Source organism: Trichomonas vaginalis, chromosome III (assembly GCF_026262505.1).
Source record: "Trichomonas vaginalis G3 chromosome III, whole genome shotgun sequence".
NCBI lineage: Eukaryota > Parabasalia > Trichomonadida > Trichomonadidae > Trichomonas > Trichomonas vaginalis.
The window spans coordinates 894812-918062 of record NC_067205.1 but is presented as its reverse complement, the minus strand read 5'-3'; the positions used below and the strand labels follow the sequence as shown (position 1 = coordinate 918062).

Below are 23251 nucleotides of genomic sequence, written 5' to 3'. Positions count from 1 at the left end.
TTTATTGACATCAGAAATTATATAGCGGGTGGGACATTAGACCAATTCACTCAAGATTTCGGAAACAATAAATCACGTGTTAAATCCTTTTTCCCTTATCAATTCATCACATGGGAAAATTACGAAGAAGAATTATATAAAGAGGAACCATTCACGAAAGATTCATTTTATTCAGCATTAACTCAAGAAACTATATCAGATAGTGATTATCAAATATATCTCAACGATGCTAAAAATTTTAAGAATAGATTAGAATATTTTATTCATTATTGCAATAAAGATGTTGAAATTATGATTGACCCAATTGATAAAATTATTGAAGAAACATTTGTTTATAAAATTGACATGCTTCATAATCTTTCTTTATCATCGAATGCTTCAATGATTCGTTACGCTTTAGCATATAAAGACTTTAATCCTAATGAAAAATATCCTGAGGAAGAGATAGAATCAAGTTTTGAATTAACGAAAAAGTATTGGAAATATAAAATTGAATCATATAAGAAACAAGATGAAAAAGCAGAAAGGGATACTAAAAATAATGTTTCAATGGATGATTTTCAATACTATCACGATTTAATCCTTTCATCTAAATGCAAAATGTGTGGTAAAGCGTTTACATATGCAAATAAACCAACATTAGATAGAATCGATAATGAAAAACCACATACCAAAGAAAATTGTCAGTTAATGTGTTGTTATTGCAATGTCGTAAAATCAAATAAAGATGAAGATGTTCAACGTTTAAGAATCAATTTAAGAAATTACGCATTAAAAAATAATTTACCAATGACTTTAGATTCAGTTGAAGCTTATCACATTCTCCGTAATGGAATTACTGGTGGTTTATCAAATGTTCAACATAGAGTAAATCTTAAAGGAATCACGCACATTAATAAACTTTCATATAGTCCAGAAACTAAAACTGTATCAAATGAGGACACCACCAACATTATGACTCATTTCGTTGGTGTTGACTTTAATTCATTATATCCTTCATCATTTTCATCTAATCCTCATGATTTCATTCAATATACTGACCATAAAATGTATATGCCGGGAAGATTGAATGGTGTTATCATTTGTGATACAGCAACAAAGAAAGCAAAAGCACTGGGAATAATTAAGAAGAAAAATACTTTATTCGTGGCTGAAGTAAAGGGTCACATTGATGAAAAATACATTAATGATTACATAAACTTTTTACCGATAATAAGAAACTTAGATATTATCACAGATGAAAAAACAATTGGCAGTTTTATGTATAATTACATGAAATCAAACAATTTACCAGTTGACCAGAAACAGAGAAAATTAACTCAATTAGCATCAACATACAACCAATATCAACCATTTTCTTCTTATTATCTATGGTATCTAATCGACAGGTTTAATTTTATTATCGATGATATTCAATCAATTTTAACATTTACGAAAAATACTTGTTTTAATGAATTTGCGAACAAATTTATGAACGAAAGACAAAAGGCTGAATTAGAAGGAAATAAAGGAAAAAGTTTATTTTGCAAAATTTCACTTAATGGATCATATGGTTACGATGCAATGAATACACAAAATTACGCAAAGACTAAAATAATGAATGCACAGAAGGCACGCGTTGCATGTATGTCAAATAAGCTTAAAAACATAAGAGAAATAGGTGAAGATACATATCAAGTGATGCTTAAAGATAGATTTTATAGATGTGATACATGTTTACAAGAGGCATTCTTCACTTTAGATAATGCTAAATACTGGTATTTGGTTTTCATTTATGATTTTATGTATAAATGCATGAATGTTAATCGTTTTCATTTCATTGAAGGTGATACTGATTCATCTTATTGGGCAATCGCTGGCGACCCAAATCTTCCTAACACTCAAGCATTTCAAGCAATTGTTACCGATAAACAATTTTATGATAAAAACATTTTCAAATTCGCACCATTTGATTTCTTTTGTTTTGATGAGAAATTTAAACCTAAATTAAAGAATAAAGCTGAAGAAAAAGCACATGAGAAAAAATTATTGGGTTTAGCAATTGAGAAACAAGGTGATAACATGGTTGCTTTATGTCCTAAGTGTTATACATCATTCAACGGTTCAATTGATGGAAGTGATTTTAAAAAGATTGCACAAAAAATGAAGGGTGTTAGTTTAAGACAAAATAAGCAATTAACACCTAAAAAATATTTGGATATAATAAATGATAAAGTGATATTTGATGGTCAAAATATTAATTTACAACTTAAAAACGGGTCAATGACTCGCTTAACAATTGGTAAGACTGCATTAACAGGAGCACACACTAAGGCTGTATGTTGTGAAAATGGATGTTGTATGCCATTTATTTAATACAATTTAAAATTTTATTTTTAATGAAATGCCACAGAAGAGACAAAAGGAACCAAATCGATTTATACCAAATGGTTTTAACTTTCAGATTCCAAATAATCAACCACAACGAATTTTTTAAATCCCATCACAGCATCAACAGCAACAACAACCGCCACCATTTGATACCGTTTTAGAAGAAGGAACCGTTAATGATGCGATTCAATATGTAAATAATGGTTTTGATACTATGATTCAAAGAGGTGGGCACCCTTAAAACATTGATTTTATTTTTATATAAATGGATAACACAGATTTAAAAATTTTAATTGATGATTTAGTACTTAATCAAAATTTTCTTAATTATTATGAATTAAAATCATATCTCCAAAAACACAATAACTATATAACGGGTGATGATATGGAATATTATTATCCATATTATAAAAATGAAATTTTGAAATATCATAATAAAATAATTTCTGAAATTAAAGACAAAATTAAAAATAATGAATATATAAAGGGAAAAACTAAATCACAACTTAAACAGTTGAAAGATTTCAAAAATAAAGTATTAACAGAAGAAGATATTGATGAATTATATAATTTATATAATCCTGAGCCACAAAAACCAAAGCCGAGGTCTAAAGTAGCAAATGTTCAACAGCTAAAGGAACAAAACGCCCAGGTCCTTCAGACCATAAATGAAGCACAAGCTTTAATTTATGATTCATTAGTTAAACCATATTCAGCCCGACTTTTAAATGAAGATCAACTTTTGGAATTCATCCTTCAACATAAACTCGAAGCGGGAAAGTATATCAAACCTTTATATACAGCATATTTAAAACAAATGAATAGAATACATCCAGAATTAATGAAAGGAAAATCAACAACTAAAACTTCATCATCCAAAATCAAAGCGGATAAAATTAAACCACTTGCAATACCAAAACCTCCAACGACAGTACCGCCTCCTCCTTCAGTTAATCCTTCATCATTCACTTTATTATATCCATTTCAAACATTAAAGAAACAAAAAGATTTTAAAAAGGGTTTCAAGATATTAAATAAACCAACTGACCCGAAAATTCAACCGTTAAAGGAAAAATTTAGTCGCCCTTCATTTGCTCCATATCCATATTCATACGAAATCGATCATCTGGAATATTCAAAAGGAAACGTTACTTATTTATTTGCCATTAACATTAACACTAGATATTTATATTGCATTCCGGTGAAAGGGAAAACAGAACAGGAAACAAGAAGAGCTATTCAATACTTACTAGATCATGAAAGAGTAGATAATATCAGGGGTGATGGCGATAAAGGATTTCAGGCAACTATGGCTCATTATTTCCCACAAATTAATTTTTACTTCTCATCCTCTCCATATACGTTTCATAATAAAATAGTTGATGCGGTAATGAGAACTCTTAGAGATGCGTTAGGGGTTAACGGTCAGATATACTGGGATGGAAATCATGACTCCATCATACAACAGTTAGTATATTATTACAATAATACATGGCATAGAACTATAAACATGAAACCAGTGGAAATGAAAAATGATATTTCAAAAGAATAGGAATATATTAGAAAGCAAATGGAAAGGTTGAATGATGTTAAACGTGAACAAATTAATTCGGGGCTCATGAATTTTAAACAAGGGGATAAAGTTTTGATTCATCTCGATTATGGAAAAACTGATAAATCAATGACAAAAAGAAGACGAAGATTTGACACAATAGCTGAATTTGTTAGATATATTAACGGCAATGCATTAGTTGAAGTTGACAATAAATTAATAGAAATTCCGATTTATTTATTACTCCATTATATTTAAATAATATTTAATTTTTTTTATTTCGTAAGAAATGAGTGACAACAAAGCAGCCAAGAGTCCAGACAATGAATATAAAAGAAACTAAACAGAATTAAATCAAAAATATGCTATTACAAAAAGAAGCCGCAATGCGGTGGGGTTGAAAACGATAAAGAGAGAAAGAAATAATCGAAAAATTAGAAACTTACCGTTCAATCCTTAAACTGAGTGAAGCAAAAATAAAAGAATTTAATAGAATAAATAAATTGATTGGAAGAGATGAATTTAATAAAGATGAATTTTTAAACTCAATCCAAATTTAATTTTTATTCCTCTTCCCGAACCCTTCTGGGTTCTTGCATCATTTTTATCATTTCCTCCCTTGTTATGATTCGTGGTAAATTTTGAGCTTGTGGGGTATCCATTTATATAAAAATAAAATTTTGTTATCAGTTATTTTATGGTAAATGTTTTCAGGTTATTCAATAATTAATTATTTTTGAAGAACTGAAGGTGTTACCATGTTACCATGTGCTACCAGGTTAATTAACTTCTCTGAAAAAATGAGACAACATGACATTTAGACAACACAACAGGAGGAAGGCACTTATGAAGCATTTTTGAAGAACTGAAGGTGTTACCATGTTACCATGTGCTACCAGGTTAATTAACTTCTCTGAAAAAATGAGACAACATGACATTTAGACAACACAACAGGAGGAAGGCACTTATGAAGCATTTTTGAAGAACTGAAGGTGTTACCATGTTACCATGTGCTACCAGGTTAATTAACTTCTCTGAAAAAATGAGACAACATGACATTTAGACAACACAACAGGAGGAAGGCACTTATGAAGCATTTTTGAAGAACTGAAGGTGTTACCATGTTACCATGTGCTACCAGGTTAATTAACTTCTCTGAAAAAATGAGACAACATGACATTTTGACAACACAGCAAGATTAATGCAAAAATAAATTCAAATCATACTTTATAAAGCATCATTTACAGGTATTTCATCGTCAGTAAATGAATCCTCATAATCGTTTGGTTCAACCTGTTTATATAATCCTTTCATTTCTTCTTTCAAAACATAACACCATGTTTGTTTATCGTCTATTCTTCTATGTTTCCTATCACATTTATCCTTAATGCTCATTTGAAAGTTTTTGTCTTTCATGTCTGATGGTTTGCAGAATAGAGCATTTTTACACGTCATACCCGCACACAATTCATCATAATGTGTATTTATCCATACATCTAAAGGATTGTTGATAATTCAATTAAATCTTGTTTGGCTTCAGTCATCGGTATGATTCGTACATTAAATGATGAAAGGTCGTAATTGATAAAATATGTTAAAAGGTTATCATAAAATTCCTTTGTGCATGAATCCATCAAATTCTTGAAGTAATCAAATTGACCTTTGAATTTACCATTAACCCTTAAAACTACGTATCTTCTGTCTCCAACTTCAATTTTGACAGGGTAGACGTTGTTAGTTACGAAAATGAAGTTTGCAACGTTCTGTGCTGTTCTTCTGGGTTGATTCTTTTCATTAATTCTTATCTCATTATCCGTAATAATTGATTTCAAAGCGTTGAAGTTTGCGAGTCTATCTTCACCTACATTCTTGAGTTCATTAAGTACAAGAAACATTTTATTTTCAACAACTGAATTGAAATTACCCGTTAGCTCACCTATTTCAGTAATGTTTTTACATGAATAACCAGCGAGGAGTTCAGAAATAATGTCTGTAAATCTGTTTTTACCTGTTCCCTGAAGTCCTTTCAAAATAATTGCTGTTTCATTCTTGATTCCAGGATGTTGAATCATTGATGCAATCCAGCCGAGTAGGTATTTATACACTTCATCGTTATTATCACAAATGGCTTCTTTAATGAAATTCATAAACATCTCAATTTTTGAGTAATCAGGCTTTTCGAGAACGTTGTATTTATAACCTTGAAACGTTGAGAAAACATCTGGAGAATCAGATTTAAAGCAAACACCCTTAACGGTTAATGAGGATAATTGATTTAGTAGTACATCCCATGCTGTTATTGTTTTACCTTCTTCTTTAAATAATTTAATCATTTTGAGTGACTCTTTCATGTTTGATTGAAGAACGAATGATATTTGATTCATTTTATCATGAATATTATAGTCCTTTTGAATGAAATATTTATTTCCACAATCTACAAAACGGATTACACGTGATAAATCCTCAATTACTTCAGAACTGTTTTTATACTGATGATTTTCAGCTTTGCGTCTAATATCTGTTATCAAAAACGAGTCATCAAGTTTTATATCAAATGTTATTTTTGGCTTACGTAATAAAGGTAAAACATATTCATCATAATATTCCTTTTGGTATAGTTTTAGAATCTTCACTAAAACAAATGGAGAAGTCATTAAATGTGCATATCTACTACGTGCTTTTTCAAAATTACTTTTTGCATTTTCTGTTAAGCTGCAGAAGTTATAAACGTTATCGTATGCTTCATTAATTAAATGATCCGGTAACGAATTAATTGCTTGAAACAGTGTGAATAATGTAACTTCTTTTTCTAAATTCATGTTTCCACCGTCATTATGTACTTCAAAATCACTGATGCCATCAACAATGCTCTGGGCAAGTTTATCGTCAATGTTTACATCTTTGTTTTCATTCATGATAGTCTTTATTTCTTCGTTCTTCTGTTCAACTCTTACCTTAATATTCAAATCATTTAATATATCATTCACTGTTCTGGTTAATGTTGAATCGTAACTTCCACGAATGAATGAGTATGTATTGATTGGTTCTGTTGCATTCTTGCGAACTCTTGAATCAGCCATGACTACTAATGAACGCTTTGAATCAGCCATAGAAGTCATTATATCAATATCATAATCATTGCAGGAATAACATTTAATCATTCTGTTCGAGGTTGAATAGAAGAAATTAGTGTTGCAATAAATGTGAAGACCTCCTGAAGCGGTTTTAACGATAACATCTTTATCCGAAAGTTTTGATAAAATGTCTTTTCTAACTGTTTCTTTAAGTTCATCATTGTATGATTTATTGATATCAACATCTATAATCGTTAAATTTGAAATTTTATTTACTAATAAAGCCATACCAGTTTTCCTTCCTCTTCCTCCATCGTGTTTGAGGTAGTTATGTAAATCAATCTTGTTTTCACCAATTCTTTCGTTGAGGGTTTTAGTTTCTGCCACAACTAATTCCTCAGCTAATGAATCAATAACTTTTTCATCAGAAACGATATAGTTGCTGTTGTTGTTTGTTGCTGTCATTTATATAGGAATAAAAAAATAAAAATAATTTTAAAACTAACTTTATTTTTGGACTGCATCAAATTTCCAGGACTGTTGTCAAAATGTCGTGTTGTCTCATTTTTTCAGAGAAGTTAATTAACCTGGTAGCACCTTCAGTTCTTCAAAAATAATTAATTATTGAATAACCTGAAACCATTAACGTAAACATTAACGATAAAATATATTTCCAGGACTGTTGTCAAAATGTCATGTTGTCTCATTTTTTCAGAGAAGTTAATTAACCTGGTAGCACATGGTAACATGGTAGCACCTTCAGTTCTTCAAAAATAATTAATTATTGAATAACCTGAAACCATTAACGTAAACATTAACGATAAAATATATTTCCAGGACTGTTGTCAAAATGTCATGTTGTCTCATTTTTTCAGAGAAGTTAATTAACCTGGTAGCACATGGTAACATGGTAACACCTTCAGTTCTTCAAAAATAATTAATTATTGAATAACCTGAAAACATGAGACTTTGTCTCCGGACTCTTTGAGTCACTTAACGATAAAATATATTTTTGGGTCATGGGCTATGCCCCGCCACGTTGCGTCTTTATGACAAAAATAAATGGTTCATTTACTCACAATATTTTTGTACAAAACGACCCCAAGCTTTTAACTTCTTTTCTGCAGCTTCTAATGCTATCTTAGCGAGTTCATATTCTCTAAATTCTCTCTTTAAATTTTCTTGTTCCCATTGGTCTAGTTCAAATGGAGAATCTCTATAACCATAACATAACTCACGTTCATGTTCTAATTGTTTTTCGCGCATTTTTCTAACTTCTTGTTCGAACAAAGGTTTAGCATTCTCTACTGTATCTTCAAGTTCTTCTTCATCTAATTTCTCATGAACTTTCTTGTCTATGGAGTCCATAATTTTTCCAACTGCTATGCAATATTTTGGAGAAGCCCACATTGCTATATAGTTTATAAGTCTTGGGTCTACATACGTTCCTCTAACTTGTTTGATTTCATCAGGAATTCCTGCATGAATTTTGTATAAAAAGCAACCGCCGGAATTCGGACTGTTGCTATATTCTTCACAAAATGCCTTATAATACTCTTCCCAGGACTTATTTTCCAACAACTTTCTAAAGTCTTTCCTAAACTGCTGACACATATTTGTTGCATTAATGTAACCATCCTTGTCTCTACGTAAGACTTCAATACCGTTATAAGTGCCTTTTGTGAATGTTTCACCATTAGATTTGTTCGTGAATGTTTTTGCTTCGACCGACATTACTGTTCTTACATACAAAATAAAAAATAAATAAAAATAATTTTAAAACTAACTTTATTTTTGTACTGCATCAAATTTTCGTAAATGTTGTCAAAATGTCATGTTGTCTCATTTTTTCAGAGAAGTTAATTAACCTGGTAGCACATGGTAACATGGTAGCACCTTCAGTTCTTCAAAAATAATTAATTATTGAATAACCTAAACCATGAGACTTTGTCTCCGGACTCTTTGAGTCACTTAACGATAAAATATATATTTCTGCAGTTCATCCGCTACTTCATTACCTAATTAATTACAGACATAAAATATATTTAGTTCATTCGGTAAGCCTTAACCCAAAGGTCTGGGCTCAAGTGTGTTTATTGAACTCGGTACCATGCGAATACAGTCACAAATGGTGGCATATAATCTTTACCCAAGCCTGTTGGATTTGTTGTGAAAGTATGGACATGATTTCCTCCTGGTTCAGTTGGTCGAAAAGTCTTTTTTGCTGAATGGTTATAATCTGGAGATAAAACATCATTGCCAGCTTCATATTCTGAGTTGTATAATGGGTGGTCTCTTAATGAGTGGATATGGTCACCAGAAAAGTTTGTAGTTCCTGTATGAGTGTGTGGTGGAAGGTTTGCTTCTTTAATTTTCTTCGAACCTCCTGTTTGCTTTGAATATCTAGCACAGTATAAGAATTTATCTACAATCTGCTTCCACATACCAAAACCTAAAACTTCTGAAGGATTTGTTGAGTTCATTGACGTATAAATAGAACCAACAGGATATAATGTTTGAAGTATTTCATTTTTCATGCTTGTAATCACATCATTTACTTCCGACTTCTTTGCATAATTTTCATCAACATAAGTTTTATCTGCTTTAAGGTCTAAACATCCCGAAACCCATTCTGTATCAGCTTTAACTTTAAAAGTCTCCAATGTCCATTCATGATACCATTCAACCTTTTCTTTAATTTCATTATCTTTTTCATCAACATAAACCAAATTTGCCTTCTTATTTAACTCAGTATTAACGTATTCCTTATCTGCTTTCTTATTTAACTCACTATCCACATATTCCTTATCTGCTTTCTTCATTATGTCGTTTAAGAAACCTTCTATGAATTCCTCATTTAAATTAAATCTTCCAACCTTCAAAACTTTAGGAAATGCATTTAATGCGTAATATCTCTGTTCTTCTGGTGGAATTGATGTTATATCATCCGTTATTCCTTTAATTTTTGAATTCATAAATAAAATTTCTTTTATATTTGATATCACTGCACCACCTTTGCAAACGAATTCGAAATGTTCATTTTTCAATACTATCTCCAAATCTCCATATTTCAACCTTTGCGTTTGTTCTGCCGTCTTTGAATTATATGCATATATGGCGTATGTAATGGTCTGAAGGACCTGGGTGTTTTGTGCCTTAAGTTGTTGTGGTTGCTGTTGTTTAATCATTTATTATGATTTAAAAATAAATATTTAATCTGTTATCTCATCAGCTATTTTTTCTATTTGAAATTGCCATAATATTTCATTCATGAATTCTAAATCACAATCAAATAGGTCAGTTATTCTAAATTTAATATTTGATAAATCTTTTGAATGAAGAATAAATGAATTCCCGGATAATTGAAACGGATATGATAAAGAAAATGTGTTTAAGTTGATGGATAAAATGTTTTGTATTGATGGGTAAGAGTTAGGGTCTAATGTTTGATGTGAAAATCTCATTGGGGTATTAACTTTATCACATTTGATTAAAATGAAATTGGAACCAGTGTCAGAATACAAAACATCCCCAACATCTTTTTCAAAATTTAATATTCCCAACAATGAACGAAGATGAGGAGTACAAAATTTAATTTTCAGCGGGAATTTAATAAGGTTATTTATTTCATCAAGTTCAAAAAGTTTATCAGGTTTTGATTTAAAATTTTCTTCATACCATACGATAAATGATTCATTTAAATAACTTAAAATCATGTTAATATCCCATTTCGCTATCACATTATTTATATACATATCATACGTTTTTTCAAGGTCATCTTTAATAAATGATATATAATCTGAAGGGTCTAAAAGAATGGGATTAAATTTACCACTCACAGAAACGAGAGTAACATTATAAATTCCGCTAACTGTTAAATTTAATTCACAGCTATTATTCGAAATAATATTGATAATTGACATTTTTATTACGATTAAAAATATGGTAAAGCGTTATTTTCCGGTGATAAATAAAACTAGAATAAGATTACCTCAAGAATTCATAAATTCAACGAATAAGAAATTCATTCATGTTATAAATTTTAGTGTTTTCAGAAAATATGAGTCAGTGTCATATTCATCAACAGGTTATATTTCACTTCATTCAAATTTAGTTCAATCAAACCCATATAATGACCATTTCATAAGATTTTCAGATGGTATTAAAAATGTAATTGATAGATTAAAATATGAACAGATTGACAACATCGAATTTTTGGAATTTTGGTTTAAATATCCTGATGGAAAAAAGATTGAAGTTAAAGATAAAGCTGATACTATAACAAAAACAATTACAATGACCGATCCAGATAGTGGGGAACAAAAAGAAATAAAACAAACGATAGAAACTGGTGAAAGGTCAATTATTATTGATTATGATTCAAAGGATTATTATTCGATAATGTTAATGCTTGAATATTAAATAGCCTTAACAAAGAATTTTTCAAGTGATATTTTATATTCATCAACTATTTTATTATAAATATCATTATATGTTAAATGAAGTTCAGTTGTTGTTCCATTCTTTGATATCTTAATTGTGCTAATATCCTTTATAGGATTTATTTTTGCAACTGTTCCGCAGCATGAAACCTCATCATCTATGAAAAATTGAATCTTAACGTCTGAATCTTGAACATCACAAAGAATGGCGATAATGTGAATTAATGATTCATAAGGTAAAATAATTAAACCGGATTGGTCAATTAAATTTATTATTGAATCATAATTATTAATTATTATATCACGGTAAATTTTCATTAATTCAGAATTAATGTCTATTTTATATGGGTTCTCGATGTTTGATGAAAGAGGTGGGGGTATGTTGGATAAGTGGGAATTTCAACAGGTTCTTTACCGGGTTCAGATAAAATGATTGGGTCTCCATTCTCATGGTTTTCTTCATTCTCATTCTTCGGTAAGTCACGAATTAATAAATTTGGTTGAGTTGCTGACCTTGTTAATTCAGGGCTAACATTAACTTTAACATTTTGAATAATTCGTGATTTATCATCATTTACGTTATAACCAACCGTAATCTCTGCTTTTGCGTTAGTGTTCTTTTGACTAGTGAAACGTCTTCTCATTTATAATCGAATAAAAAAAATATTTAAACTTTTATTTTGCTGGAACTTTTGAATCTATTATTCCCTGTATTTGTTCATGAAGTTGATTTTTAGCTGTTTCATCGAAATTAATAGACCGAATATATTCATTAATTGCATTCTTATAATCATCTGATTTCTCAAATTTTCTTTTATCTGATTCCTTAACTAAATCATAAGTTAAACCTCGTTGCTGATATAATGGTTTCTTAATTAAATCTTTGAATGCTTGAGATAAAGCACCTGATGCAATTCTTGCTACTATAATTGGTTGGAATTGCTGTTTAAGTTCATCTTTAACATTTGCGAAAACTGGATCGAATAAAGCAACTTTAAAGAATTTCTTAGCTGAAATTTCAGGTCTAATATTTGCATATTGACCATCAAACTGGTTAGAATATCGTGGTAATCCATCCGGTCCCTCTTCAACAGCATTTAATTCTTCATTGAAATAAGAATATGGATTATGACGGTATGAATACATTGGACCATTTTCACCTTCTCCAATGTGTTGTTTAACAGCTTTTCCATTTTCATCAAATTGCATAGGATAACGTTCATTATATGCTTTACGTTTAGGATAATCAGTTATAGTTAATTTGTAACCATTTATGACTTTAATATTACCTTGACCATCAGTAACGAAAACTTCATTTATACCATCAGGTTTTCCATTTGGACCCGTAATGTCTGCTTCGTGTGCTTCCCAATTTGGACCATGACGTTTGGCATATGCTTGAGCTTCTGGTAATGTTAAAACGTTTCTCATTTGTTTAACATCTTTTTGAAGACCAGCAACAATATGAACTAATTCTTTCATTCCATCAGGAACTTTCATAGTTCTATTATATGCACCCTTTTTGTTTGTCCCTTGTTTTAATGGAACCTGTAGAAGATTTGCTATTTCTGTCATGTTTAATTATAAATAAAAAATAAAAATTAATTATAAAAAGTTAATCAAATTTAACACTTCCTTTATTTAAATCAACTATTATTTTTCCATGTTCACCTAATTGCTGATATTGTGTGTAAAGTTCATTAATGCTCATTGGTAAATTCACTTGATAAAGCATAACGTTCAACTGTTGACGACTAAACCCACTGAAAATGAAAAGGGTTGATAGATTTGATTTAATGTTTGTGCTTAATGCTTTGAAGTATTAAACAGCCATAAAGAATGAACACTGAATGTGTCGACATTGAGTTAATAACTGATTAAAATATGATTTCTCATTTGTTATTAGTTTTGATTTCACCGCATCATCTAGAAAAATGAGTGAATGCAAAAATTCTCTATCAAAATTTGAAATAGAAAGTGTTTCAAATAATTCATCCCGTTGTTTATCAATAATTTTATCCTCTAATCCTTGCTTCTTGATTGTATTATATAATTCTTTATACATTAAAAAGTTTTTTAAATAATCTTCTGCTTCTTCTTGTGATAAATAAATAATTGGAATTTTGATTAAATGCTTTAAAGATTCAAATGTATCATCTGAAGGTGAACCTGAACGGTTGATATAAATTAACACATGTGAATGGGGGAAGTGTTAGCAATAATGATAATTTGTTTTAATATCGTTAATGTTTTACCTTTATTTTGTTTACCAATTGCTGCAGTGATTGAATTTAAGTAACATTCAGAATATGGAATTTTCATTAATTTTTCCTTAGATAGAGCATTTCTATTATCACTCAATGCTTCATTAATCATATCATCTACGTATGTATTATATACTCCTGCTAATTCTTCATAAGGGGTGGATGAATTTAAATCCATTTAATCAAAAATAAATTTATAATTTTAAACATTTCTATTCATCAATATTTCATCATATGAACTTCTATACTGTGGTGGTGTACCTGTTGGATGATATTTCAAACCTTCATCCGGTGTCCATGTCCAATACGTAGTCCTAGTAAACCAAACCTGAGGAGGATTTGTCACCTTTGAACAGTAAGTGTCATTTTCACCCTGAATGATTGGATAAGCTTTCACTTGTACTGTAACTTGTGAGTTGAAAGTTTCTAATCCATCAAAGAATATACCCGCTCCATCACGTTGAACTGGAATAGTGCATAAGAATGAAGTTTGGTCTTTCCATGTTCTAGCTAATGGCGTGCCATCATCTGCATTCAGTGGTCTAGTTAATGAGTCCTCGTATTCTTCTGTGCATTCATTCACTCCATCTAAATCAGAAGCTTGAAGCATGCGTGTAAAGAATATGTCACCCACTGTGGACATCGCTTGATCGGGGAAGTTTCTGGAATCTATAGTGACCTGAAGACCTCGAAGCATTGGATTTTCTAAAACCGTTCTTTGCATTGCATTCTTCGGAAATGTTAACACAACATCTGTAACATTATGAAGAGCGTATGAGAAATCTGAGCTGATACCTTCAGGAGTGATGCAACCTCCATTTAGTGAACGAACGTCAATATGTTGAGCTGGAATCATGAATGGATCTTCCTTACTGAATAAACGTGGTATTGCTTTAACTGATTCTTCAATTAAACCGTATCCTGGTGTAATGCATTTATCCTCTAAAACTTCCATCTTTGTGCATGAAATAATAACCTCATCAACTGTTGCGTCAGCAGATGTAGCGGCTAAGCTTGTAATTAATTTGGCAGGAAGTCCGATTTGTTGGAATTTGCGATCATATTTATAAACATGATTCATAATCTTTTCATAATTTTCATCAGTTATCTTTTCATAAACGTAATTTTGTAAATCAGCAACTCTTAACGGGTCAACCTGACAAAATACTAAAGTATCCCTGAAAACATAATATTTAAGAATGATATCACCAAATGATTTAGGATAATCATCGAACGCTTGAAATGCTAACAAATCATTTACCGGAATAATCATATCAAAAGTGATATCAACTTCTTCATTTGCGTTCTTGAAAACTTCTGAAGGGTCAATATATTTACCACATACTGAGTTATCATATTTTTGAACATTATTATATAACGAATGAACAAACTTTTTAACTTTCCTTTCTGATTTTGGTTTATATGTTGCAAATGCGAAAGATTCACGGGCGCAATCCATCTGAAGATAACCGGCATCACCTCTTTCGGTTTCTACTTCTAATTGTTTAAAGCTTTGATTTGATGATTTGTAACCAACGAATAAACGCATGCATTTAAAAGCGGCATCACATGTGAAAGCTTTATTTGAAACTAGAGTTGCTTTAACTTTGCGTTTAATATATGTGTCACCTAATTGGTTCACATCATGAGCCGGATTTGTAATTCTTAAATGAGTTTGTTTATCATCAAAATATGGAGCATCAGAGTCATAGCATGAACTTTCAAGTTCTCTATAATATCTTCTACCGTCATTCTTTGCGAATATTTCATTTATCTTTTTGAATGAATGAAACACATTTCCATTAATCGGTTTAGTGTTTGGCACCAAATAGTTAGTCGTCATTTATTAATAAATAAAAAATCAAAATTAAAAGATGAAAATGAATTTTTAATTTTAATGAAATAATCAACTATGGCTGCAGGTATATTTAAGAAACTGTGGGATAAAGTAAAAAGAGGAGCGCATAAAGTTTGGGAAACAATGAAGAAAGGAGCAAATTGGATATTTAAGAATAAAGAAGCAATTAGTGACATTGCTGAATCAATAACGCCAAAAGCTGCCCCAATAAGAGAAGTATTAAATAAAGGAGAAAAAGTTTATCAAAGACTTCAACCGATACTAAGATAAAAATAATATTTATTTATTTTTCCACTATCTACCTCCTATTTTATTAAGTATTCCTTCAGCTATTCCACCAATTGCGTTACCTGCTTGTGCTCCCATCGCCGGATTACCTGCTTTAGTACCTAATACTCCACCTATGATAGTTCCTGCCGTTTTCGCTACTGGTGCCAAAAAGTTTGCAACAGGTTTAATAATATTTTTATGAACCCAACCCGCAGCTTTCTTAATTCCATCCCATAATTTTTTAAAGAATCCTGCCGCCATTTCTGATTTAATATTAATTAAAAAATATATTTCATCACTTATATTCTAATTTTTATTTAATGATAAATGAAACCAATTTTAAAAATAAATGAAACAGAGGAGGAAGAAATAAATGAAAGTGAAAATGTTCAACAAAAAATAAACGTTGTTAAACCAATTACTGAAATAAAAATTTTTTCATCTGTTGAAGAATTTAATGACTATTATGCTAATAATAAAAAATTATTTGAAGAATTGACAACGTGTAAATTGAATAAAATGTTTAAAGTTGATGGATTCAAAATTTCAAAAATAAAAGGAGTGGTTAGTTTGAAATCTATTCCTCAATCAAGAATCACCTCATTAATGAAAATAGATGATTTAACAAAAAGAATAGAAGAGATTGAAGAAAGAATGAATCAGATAATTGATTTCATAAATTCAAATAATCATTAGTTTCTTAAAGTTCAATGTTGATTCTGAGACATGAATTTTTAAAGTTTATTTTTTTATTTTTTTATTTCATTATGGTAGTGAATCTTTTACTCTCTCGTACATACTAGATTTAAAGAATTCAGAACTTTTACCATAATCTCCTAAATGTTTTCTTATCCCTAACGTGTGCCAGTTATTATATGAAACTGAATAAACTTTATCTTTATCTTTACACCTTTCATCACTTCCAATATATTTATATCTCAGTTTTGATTTAGCATTTTCATATTCATTAGCGTTTAATAATTCACAGTCTTCCTTTTTAAATAAATGTTTTATGTATTCAGGATTTAATACTCTACGTTTATATGCTCCTAACTTAGTTCTAAAGGTTTTTCTACAAAATTTAGGAATTCCATCCTCTTTAATGTCATCAATGATTTCCATTTCATTATTTTCAATTTCTTCTTCTCGTTTATGAGGTCTTTGATTATGACTCCATTGATTCCATGAAATTAAATATTCTTTATCATTATATTTATACCTCATTAGCTTATTTTGGCTTTCATATTCATTTAATAATTCACAGTCTTCCTTTTTAAATTGAAGTTTAACCCATTCAGGATTTAAACGAGATATAAAAATTGCTCACATTTGCTCACATTTTGGCACTTTTTTTGTACGTTTGTCAAAAAATTGTGAGGAAGATCTCACAAAAATAGTCAAAATGTGAGCAAATTTTGAGAAGTGCTCACATTTTGACATACGATTATTTTCATACGTTTTTTTGATGAATTCTAATAAAACTTCATTACCACTTTCAGAACGAAGCGTAACTTTTCAGCACGTAACGCTCTATCATGTGTAGTGACATATTATTCAAAAAAACTCAGATTGCTTATCTTATAATAACAATTTCATTAGAAAAAATGCACGATTTCACGCTAAAACTTTGAAGCAATTCTTAAATTCGGATAAAAAATCGATATGTATTACACTTTAAACTTCAAAAAATGGTTCAAAATTTAGACTTAGTTTATCTTAACAATATAGCAGATTTTAAGCCGAACAAGTAGGAGTAATAGAAATAGCTCTTGAAAATAATTACAATTAGTAATATGTAAGTCAAAGTTCGAGTATTCTAATAAATAAACGTTCCGGATTTTCTTTACTACAAGAATCAATACTTAATATATAGAAGCAACAGTAAAAACTTATTAGAGATTCAAAAAGAAAGTTGACTAAAGAGAATCTTTTTATATAAGTAATTTTATTTTTTTGAAATACGAGATCGAATAAACATGTATTTTATTTTATTACTATAATAATACGTTTTTACATAGTAAGAAAGTTTAGAGACTGAAATGAAATTAAAAATTGAGAAAAAAATAAAGCTTTTCTATAAAAATTCATATTAATATATAGTATAATGATATTACAATTTATTGATCAAATAAAAAGAATATTTGTTGAATAATTTCTGTTCAAATTAAAAGTTCTTCAACTTACGGTAAATCTATCTGCCTTAAAAAGTATTACGATATTATGCAAAGTCAATTTTCTCCAAAAAAATATTTGAAGATGATACTTTAAGTATACCAAAAATACAAGAATTTTGAGAGAACTCAATGAATTTTTGTGAAGGTGGAGTTAAATTGAGAAGATTTTTGGTCAGAGAAAAACAAAAATTACTATCTGATAAAATGGTATTAAAATGAAAAAAGTTTAAACAAAGGAAATGAAGAATTTATATTATATTAGAATTTAAAGAGTAAATATAAAAGATTGAAAGAAAGAATAATAATAGGATTCTTGAATGCAACATTTGGAATGATGTTTCCAGTTGTAGATGTGTTAAGCAAAGAGAGATAATGATAGTTTCTTGAGTTTTGAGTTAAGCTTGTTGTAGATGAGAGAGAAATTTTGACGAGACTGAGGAACTTCATTTGGAATGATGTTTCCAGTTGTAGATGTGTTAAGCAAAGAGAGATAATGATAGTTTCTTGAGTTTTTGCAATTAACCATCCTCAATGACTATTGTTTTAATATAATTTTTAAATTTTTTAAAACTGACATTTTAGTTGTATATTTTTTCTAACAAAGGTACATTCACTAGGCGATAACAGTAAAATGGGATGAAAATATGATAAATAGCATCCCTATATAGTGCCAAACAATATTTATACGGGCCAAAAAAATTGGCTAGAGATTTGGCGAGTTATAAAACTTAGAAAATTGAGAGGGATTTTTATTTTTGAATTTTTTTTGGAAAGTTAAAATTGCGATTAAAAATCGATTTCCAGGAGAACTAAGCATCTCATCATATATTTAAATCGATAAAAATATTAAATAATAGTTGAATAGTATAACAACGTGAAATTATGGCTGAATCTACAGAAAAAATGAACATATTTGACATTTTTGAAAATTCATACGTTAGATGGTGACAGACTCATAAACTATACTTTAGCTAAGATTGATATATGGTTTCAACAACACATGGTTAAAATTGTAAAAATATTTTAGATTTCAAAAAGATATATATGGTAATATAATGGAACAAAGTCAACAAATAGCATGTTAAATATGTTATAATTAACTTTTTATTAGATCCAATAGTAGATATCGAATGGTTTCCAGCTTTATGGTTAAATATTTTCTTTTCGAGCTTCTCTTTAACTGTTGTATTAAGGTTGTAAATTTTTGATGCTAGAAACTATGGAATCTTCTTTGCTGCTGCATTTTTCTTGAGAGTTCTTGCAATTTCGAATAGATCTGCGCATTGTATGAAATTGAGGCTTTAAAATATCTTGAAAACAGAATAGGACTGCTTTTCCAAAGGAATGCTTACTTGTAAATCAGAGAGTTTCAAAATTGAGAGCAAGATTATCATCATAACTTTCGATTTTGCTGCGAAAAAGGAAGACAAGTAATTAACAAATCATTTACTGTTGTTCATTAAAAGAAGAAAACTTTGATAACAACTAATGATGATAAAATCAAGCTATCTTTTAATATTTTAAATTGATAAGACATTCAAAATATTTGAATGGTTTAAAATATTTTCTTTTAATTTCTATAAGATATTATCATGATTATATAATAAAATTTAAATTTTTATTCAAAAAGGCAATATTTCAAACTTTTAATTTCAAAAATCTTAATTCTGCAATAAGTGTATTTAATTGTAGCAAATTTAATGATCCTTCGTCATGCTTAGCAATTTGGAACTCATAAATTAATGATTTCTTCAAGTAAAATTCTGCATTATTTCAAAAGTCAATAATTCTCTAGTAACTTTTCTTCAAACCCTAACCATTATATTATATGTATAATGGAGAATAATTGCAAAGAAAGATAGCCGAATTTACTGGGTAGTTCTTGTGATGCGAAATAATTGCAAATTAACACATAGTTTTAACAGCATCAATCTCTTTTTGCTCTCATTTAAATGCATTCGCACACTTTAATTTTGAAATATAAGAGTTTTGGAAATTATCAAATTTATCTGCTCAAATACTATAGATCTTCATAAGTGTTAATAGAATCACCAGCCTTACATATAGTGTTTAATATAATGATGCACATCATACTGGGATTTATTCCTTATTCATCTAGTTATTATAAGATTTACAACCCCATGAAAATTTAAAATTTTGTCAAAAATAGTGAATGTACCTTTTTTCTAACACAACTATCAATAAATTGTAATATCATTATACTATATATTAATATGAATTTTTATAGAAAAGCTTTATTTTTTTCTCAATTTTTAATTTCATTTCAGTCTCTAAACTTTCTTACTATGTAAAAACGTATTATTATAGTAATAAAATAAAATACATGTTTATTCGATCTCGTATTTCAAAAAATAAAATTACTTATATAAAAAGATTCTCTTTAGTCAACTTTCTTTTTGAATCTCTAATAAGTTTTTACTGTTGCTTCTATATATTAAGTATTGATTCTTGTAGTAAAGAAAATCCGGAACGTTTATTTATTAGAATACTCGAACTTTGACTTACATATTACTAATTGTAATTATTTTCAAGAGCTATTTCTATTACTCCTACTTGTTCGGCTTAAAATCTGCTATATTGTTAAGATAAACTAAGTCTAAATTTTGAACCATTTTTTGAAGTTTAAAGTGTAATACATATCGATTTTTTATCCGAATTTAAGAATTGCTTCAAAGTTTTAGCGTGAAATCGTGCATTTTTTCTAATGAAATTGTTATTATAAGATAAGCAATCTGAGTTTTTTTGAATAATATGTCACTACACATGATAGAGCGTTACGTGCTGAAAAGTTACGCTTCGTTCTGAAAGTGGTAATGAAGTTTTATTAGAATTCATCAAAAAAACGTATGAAAATAATCGTATGTCAAAATGTGAGCACTTCTCAAAATTTGCTCACATTTTGACTATTTTTGTGAGATCTTCCTCACAATTTTTTGACAAACGTACAAAAAAAGTGCCAAAATGTGAGCAAATGTGAGCAATTTTTATATCTCATTTAAACAATGTTTAATTAATCGCGGAATATCTGACATCATCTATATATAGCTTCTTTTATAAAAGATAAAAAATAAATTATTTTAAAATTAATGTTAATTTTTTAAAATGTGTTTAGTATATAATATTTATTACTAATTTATTTAATAATGTCGCGCTTTCTTACGAATTCATGACTTAAAAAACGTAAGAAAAAATTTTTATATCATCTATATATAGAAGATGTGAAAATATACCTTCATCTATATATAGACGTAACAAAAAAAGTCACACAACCCTTCCTATCCTACTACTACAAACAACATAATTTTTCAAAATCCAATTTTTTCAAAAAATGTATGCATTCAAAAGTTCAGATTATATCTAGTCATTATCCATTATTAATTTTGAATTTGATTTTTTGAGAAATTCATTTTATTTAAGGGTTTCGTTTTGCTAAAATTGTCACTTTTATAGCATATTTGTTTTTGGATGTTTTGCGAAACCAAAAAAAAACTATGATATACAATGTGTGTGTAAAGAAAATACTTTATTTACTAGTTAAAAAATCATTTGGTATTGATCAAGTTATTTTTTCTGGATAAGATATTATATGGATAATTGGATAGAAAATACAATTATATAATCTTGTACCTGGTTTAATTAAGCTAATTGTCATCAGAAACTTGTAATTTTGAGTAGGTGACAAAAGTGCATACTCTTAAATTAACCTTAAATGTTTATTTTTCGATATTTTCGGTATTAACCTTATTGTAAATTTTTCCGGTGATAAATTTATCACACTGAGGTTATTTTTCCGGTGAGATTTTTAACCATGATTTAATGAAATTAATATATATAAATTTTATTATTTTTAATTTCGAATGAGTATAATAAAATATTTTTTTATATCGTCATAACTCTCATCACTGTTGTGATTCCAAATGCGATTATTAAGGTGCAAGTCGCTAATGTTTTGAATGAAGATAGAGCAGTAAGAATTCTTACAAGGGCAGGTAATCAGATTGTTGAGCAAAGAGCTTCAAAACACGATGAATGTTTGAAATTAATTCAACACATTTTGGAAATTGTCGAAAGCCGAAGGATTGAACCTAATGTCCTTATTCCATCTTTGAAGGCAATATTAAATTTGGCACAAAGAAGTTTAAAGGAAGAGTAAGCAAGATTAGATAATTTGGACTTTTTTAAAAATTAATGAATAAACAGTATATTTTTGAAGTGTAAGCTTATTTACCTGAAGCTATATTACTTAATATAACATTCAAAGTATTATTGCTATTTTATTGGAGAACAAATTTATGTAATTTTCACATGAAAATTGATAAATTTGTATTTCCTTATGATAATCAATTTTTGTATTTGTAGAGAGTCTCCCTGCATGATATCAAGACTTGGCTATAAGTCTTTATCCATTTTTGAAAATTGTATTGTAAATTGTAAGAATTTCTGAATACTACTACTATAAAATATAATTGCTTATCAATGTATATTCTCCCTGCATGATATCAAGACTTGGCTATAAGTCTTTATCCATTTTTGAAAATTGTATTGTAAATTGTAAGAATTTCTGAATACTACTACTATAAAATATAATTGCTTATCAATGTATATTCTCCCTGCATGATATCAAGACTTGGCTATAAGTCTTTATCCATTTTTGAAAATTGTATTGTAAATTGTAAGAATTTCTGAATACTACTACTATAAAATATAATTGCTTATCAATGTATATTCTCCCTGCATGATATCAAGACTTGGCTATAAGTCTTTATCCATTTTTGAAAATTGTATTGTAAATTGTAAGAATTTCTGAATACTACTACTATAAAATATAATTGCTTATCAATGTATATTCTCCCTGCATGATATCAAGACTTGGCTATAAGTCTCTATTCATTATGAGTATGACCCCATTTTTTTTACAAAAAGTGCCAAATTGCAACTATGTCCCAATCTCTTGTAATTTTTATGAATTTCAGATTTTCTTTTCATTACTGCTTTTCTTAATAGGTCAAGTTCTTATTTACGTTATAAAGTATAATATTTACAAATATCAAGTTATCATGTTTTTTGAGAAATTATGAGAAACAAACAAAAATGAAAAAGATAGGAATAGCAATGAATAGTGATGTGGGTATAGAAAATGTAAGAGATATGAATGCAAAGCAATCAGTATTTAGGATATTGACCATAGATTTCGAAAAAAAAGCTGCATATTGAGCGAAAACTATG

The 23251-nt window shown here is 28.9% G+C and overlaps 7 protein-coding genes and 1 pseudogene across 8 annotated transcripts, besides 4 other annotated features; 2 read left to right on the top strand and 6 right to left on the bottom strand.

Annotated features, from left to right (window-relative positions):
• Positions 1-789: 789 nt before the first annotated feature.
• Positions 790-2355, top strand: TVAGG3_0617120 (DNA/RNA polymerases family; the record flags this gene model as incomplete). Its single annotated transcript, XM_051240219.1, has 1 exon — positions 790-2355. One exon carries the CDS (start codon positions 790-792, stop codon positions 2353-2355), a length of 1566 nt encoding a protein of 521 aa, XP_051086806.1.
• Positions 2356-3454: 1099 nt separating this feature from the next.
• Positions 3455-13754: a mobile genetic element.
• TVAGG3_0617110 (uncharacterized protein) lies at positions 5419-6306 on the bottom strand (the record flags this gene model as incomplete). Its single annotated transcript, XM_051240218.1, has 1 exon — positions 5419-6306. One exon carries the CDS (start codon positions 6304-6306, stop codon positions 5419-5421), a length of 888 nt encoding a protein of 295 aa, XP_051086805.1.
• TVAGG3_0617100 (uncharacterized protein) lies at positions 8068-8730 on the bottom strand (the record flags this gene model as incomplete). The annotated part of the gene is made up of 1 exon (XM_051240217.1): positions 8068-8730. One exon carries the CDS (start codon positions 8728-8730, stop codon positions 8068-8070), a length of 663 nt encoding a protein of 220 aa, XP_051086804.1.
• TVAGG3_0617090 (keratin-associated protein family) lies at positions 9090-10184 on the bottom strand (the record flags this gene model as incomplete). Its single annotated transcript, XM_051240216.1, has 1 exon — positions 9090-10184. The coding sequence occupies one exon, from the start codon at positions 10182-10184 to the stop codon at positions 9090-9092; it is 1095 nt and encodes a 364-aa protein (XP_051086803.1).
• Positions 11388-12082, bottom strand: TVAGG3_0617080 (annotated as a pseudogene). Its single transcript has one exon. A coding segment is annotated over exon 1 (695 nt).
• Positions 13755-13904: 150 nt separating the features above from the next.
• Positions 13905-14345, bottom strand: TVAGG3_0617060 (uncharacterized protein; the record flags this gene model as incomplete). The annotated part of the gene is made up of 1 exon (XM_051240215.1): positions 13905-14345. The coding sequence occupies one exon, from the start codon at positions 14343-14345 to the stop codon at positions 13905-13907; it is 441 nt and encodes a 146-aa protein (XP_051086802.1).
• A 1269-nt stretch (positions 14346-15614) lies between these two features.
• TVAGG3_0617050 (uncharacterized protein) lies at positions 15615-15830 on the top strand (the record flags this gene model as incomplete). The annotated part of the gene is made up of 1 exon (XM_051240214.1): positions 15615-15830. One exon carries the CDS (start codon positions 15615-15617, stop codon positions 15828-15830), a length of 216 nt encoding a protein of 71 aa, XP_051086801.1.
• A 24-nt stretch (positions 15831-15854) lies between these two features.
• TVAGG3_0617040 (N-acetylmuramoyl-l-alanine amidase family) lies at positions 15855-16091 on the bottom strand (the record flags this gene model as incomplete). The annotated part of the gene is made up of 1 exon (XM_001299154.1): positions 15855-16091. The coding sequence occupies one exon, from the start codon at positions 16089-16091 to the stop codon at positions 15855-15857; it is 237 nt and encodes a 78-aa protein (XP_001299155.1).
• A 4110-nt stretch (positions 16092-20201) lies between these two features.
• Positions 20202-21018: a mobile genetic element.
• Positions 21019-21694: 676 nt separating this feature from the next.
• Positions 21695-21905: a mobile genetic element.
• Positions 21906-21908: 3 nt separating this feature from the next.
• Positions 21909-22976: a mobile genetic element.
• Positions 22977-23251: the final 275 nt, after the last annotated feature.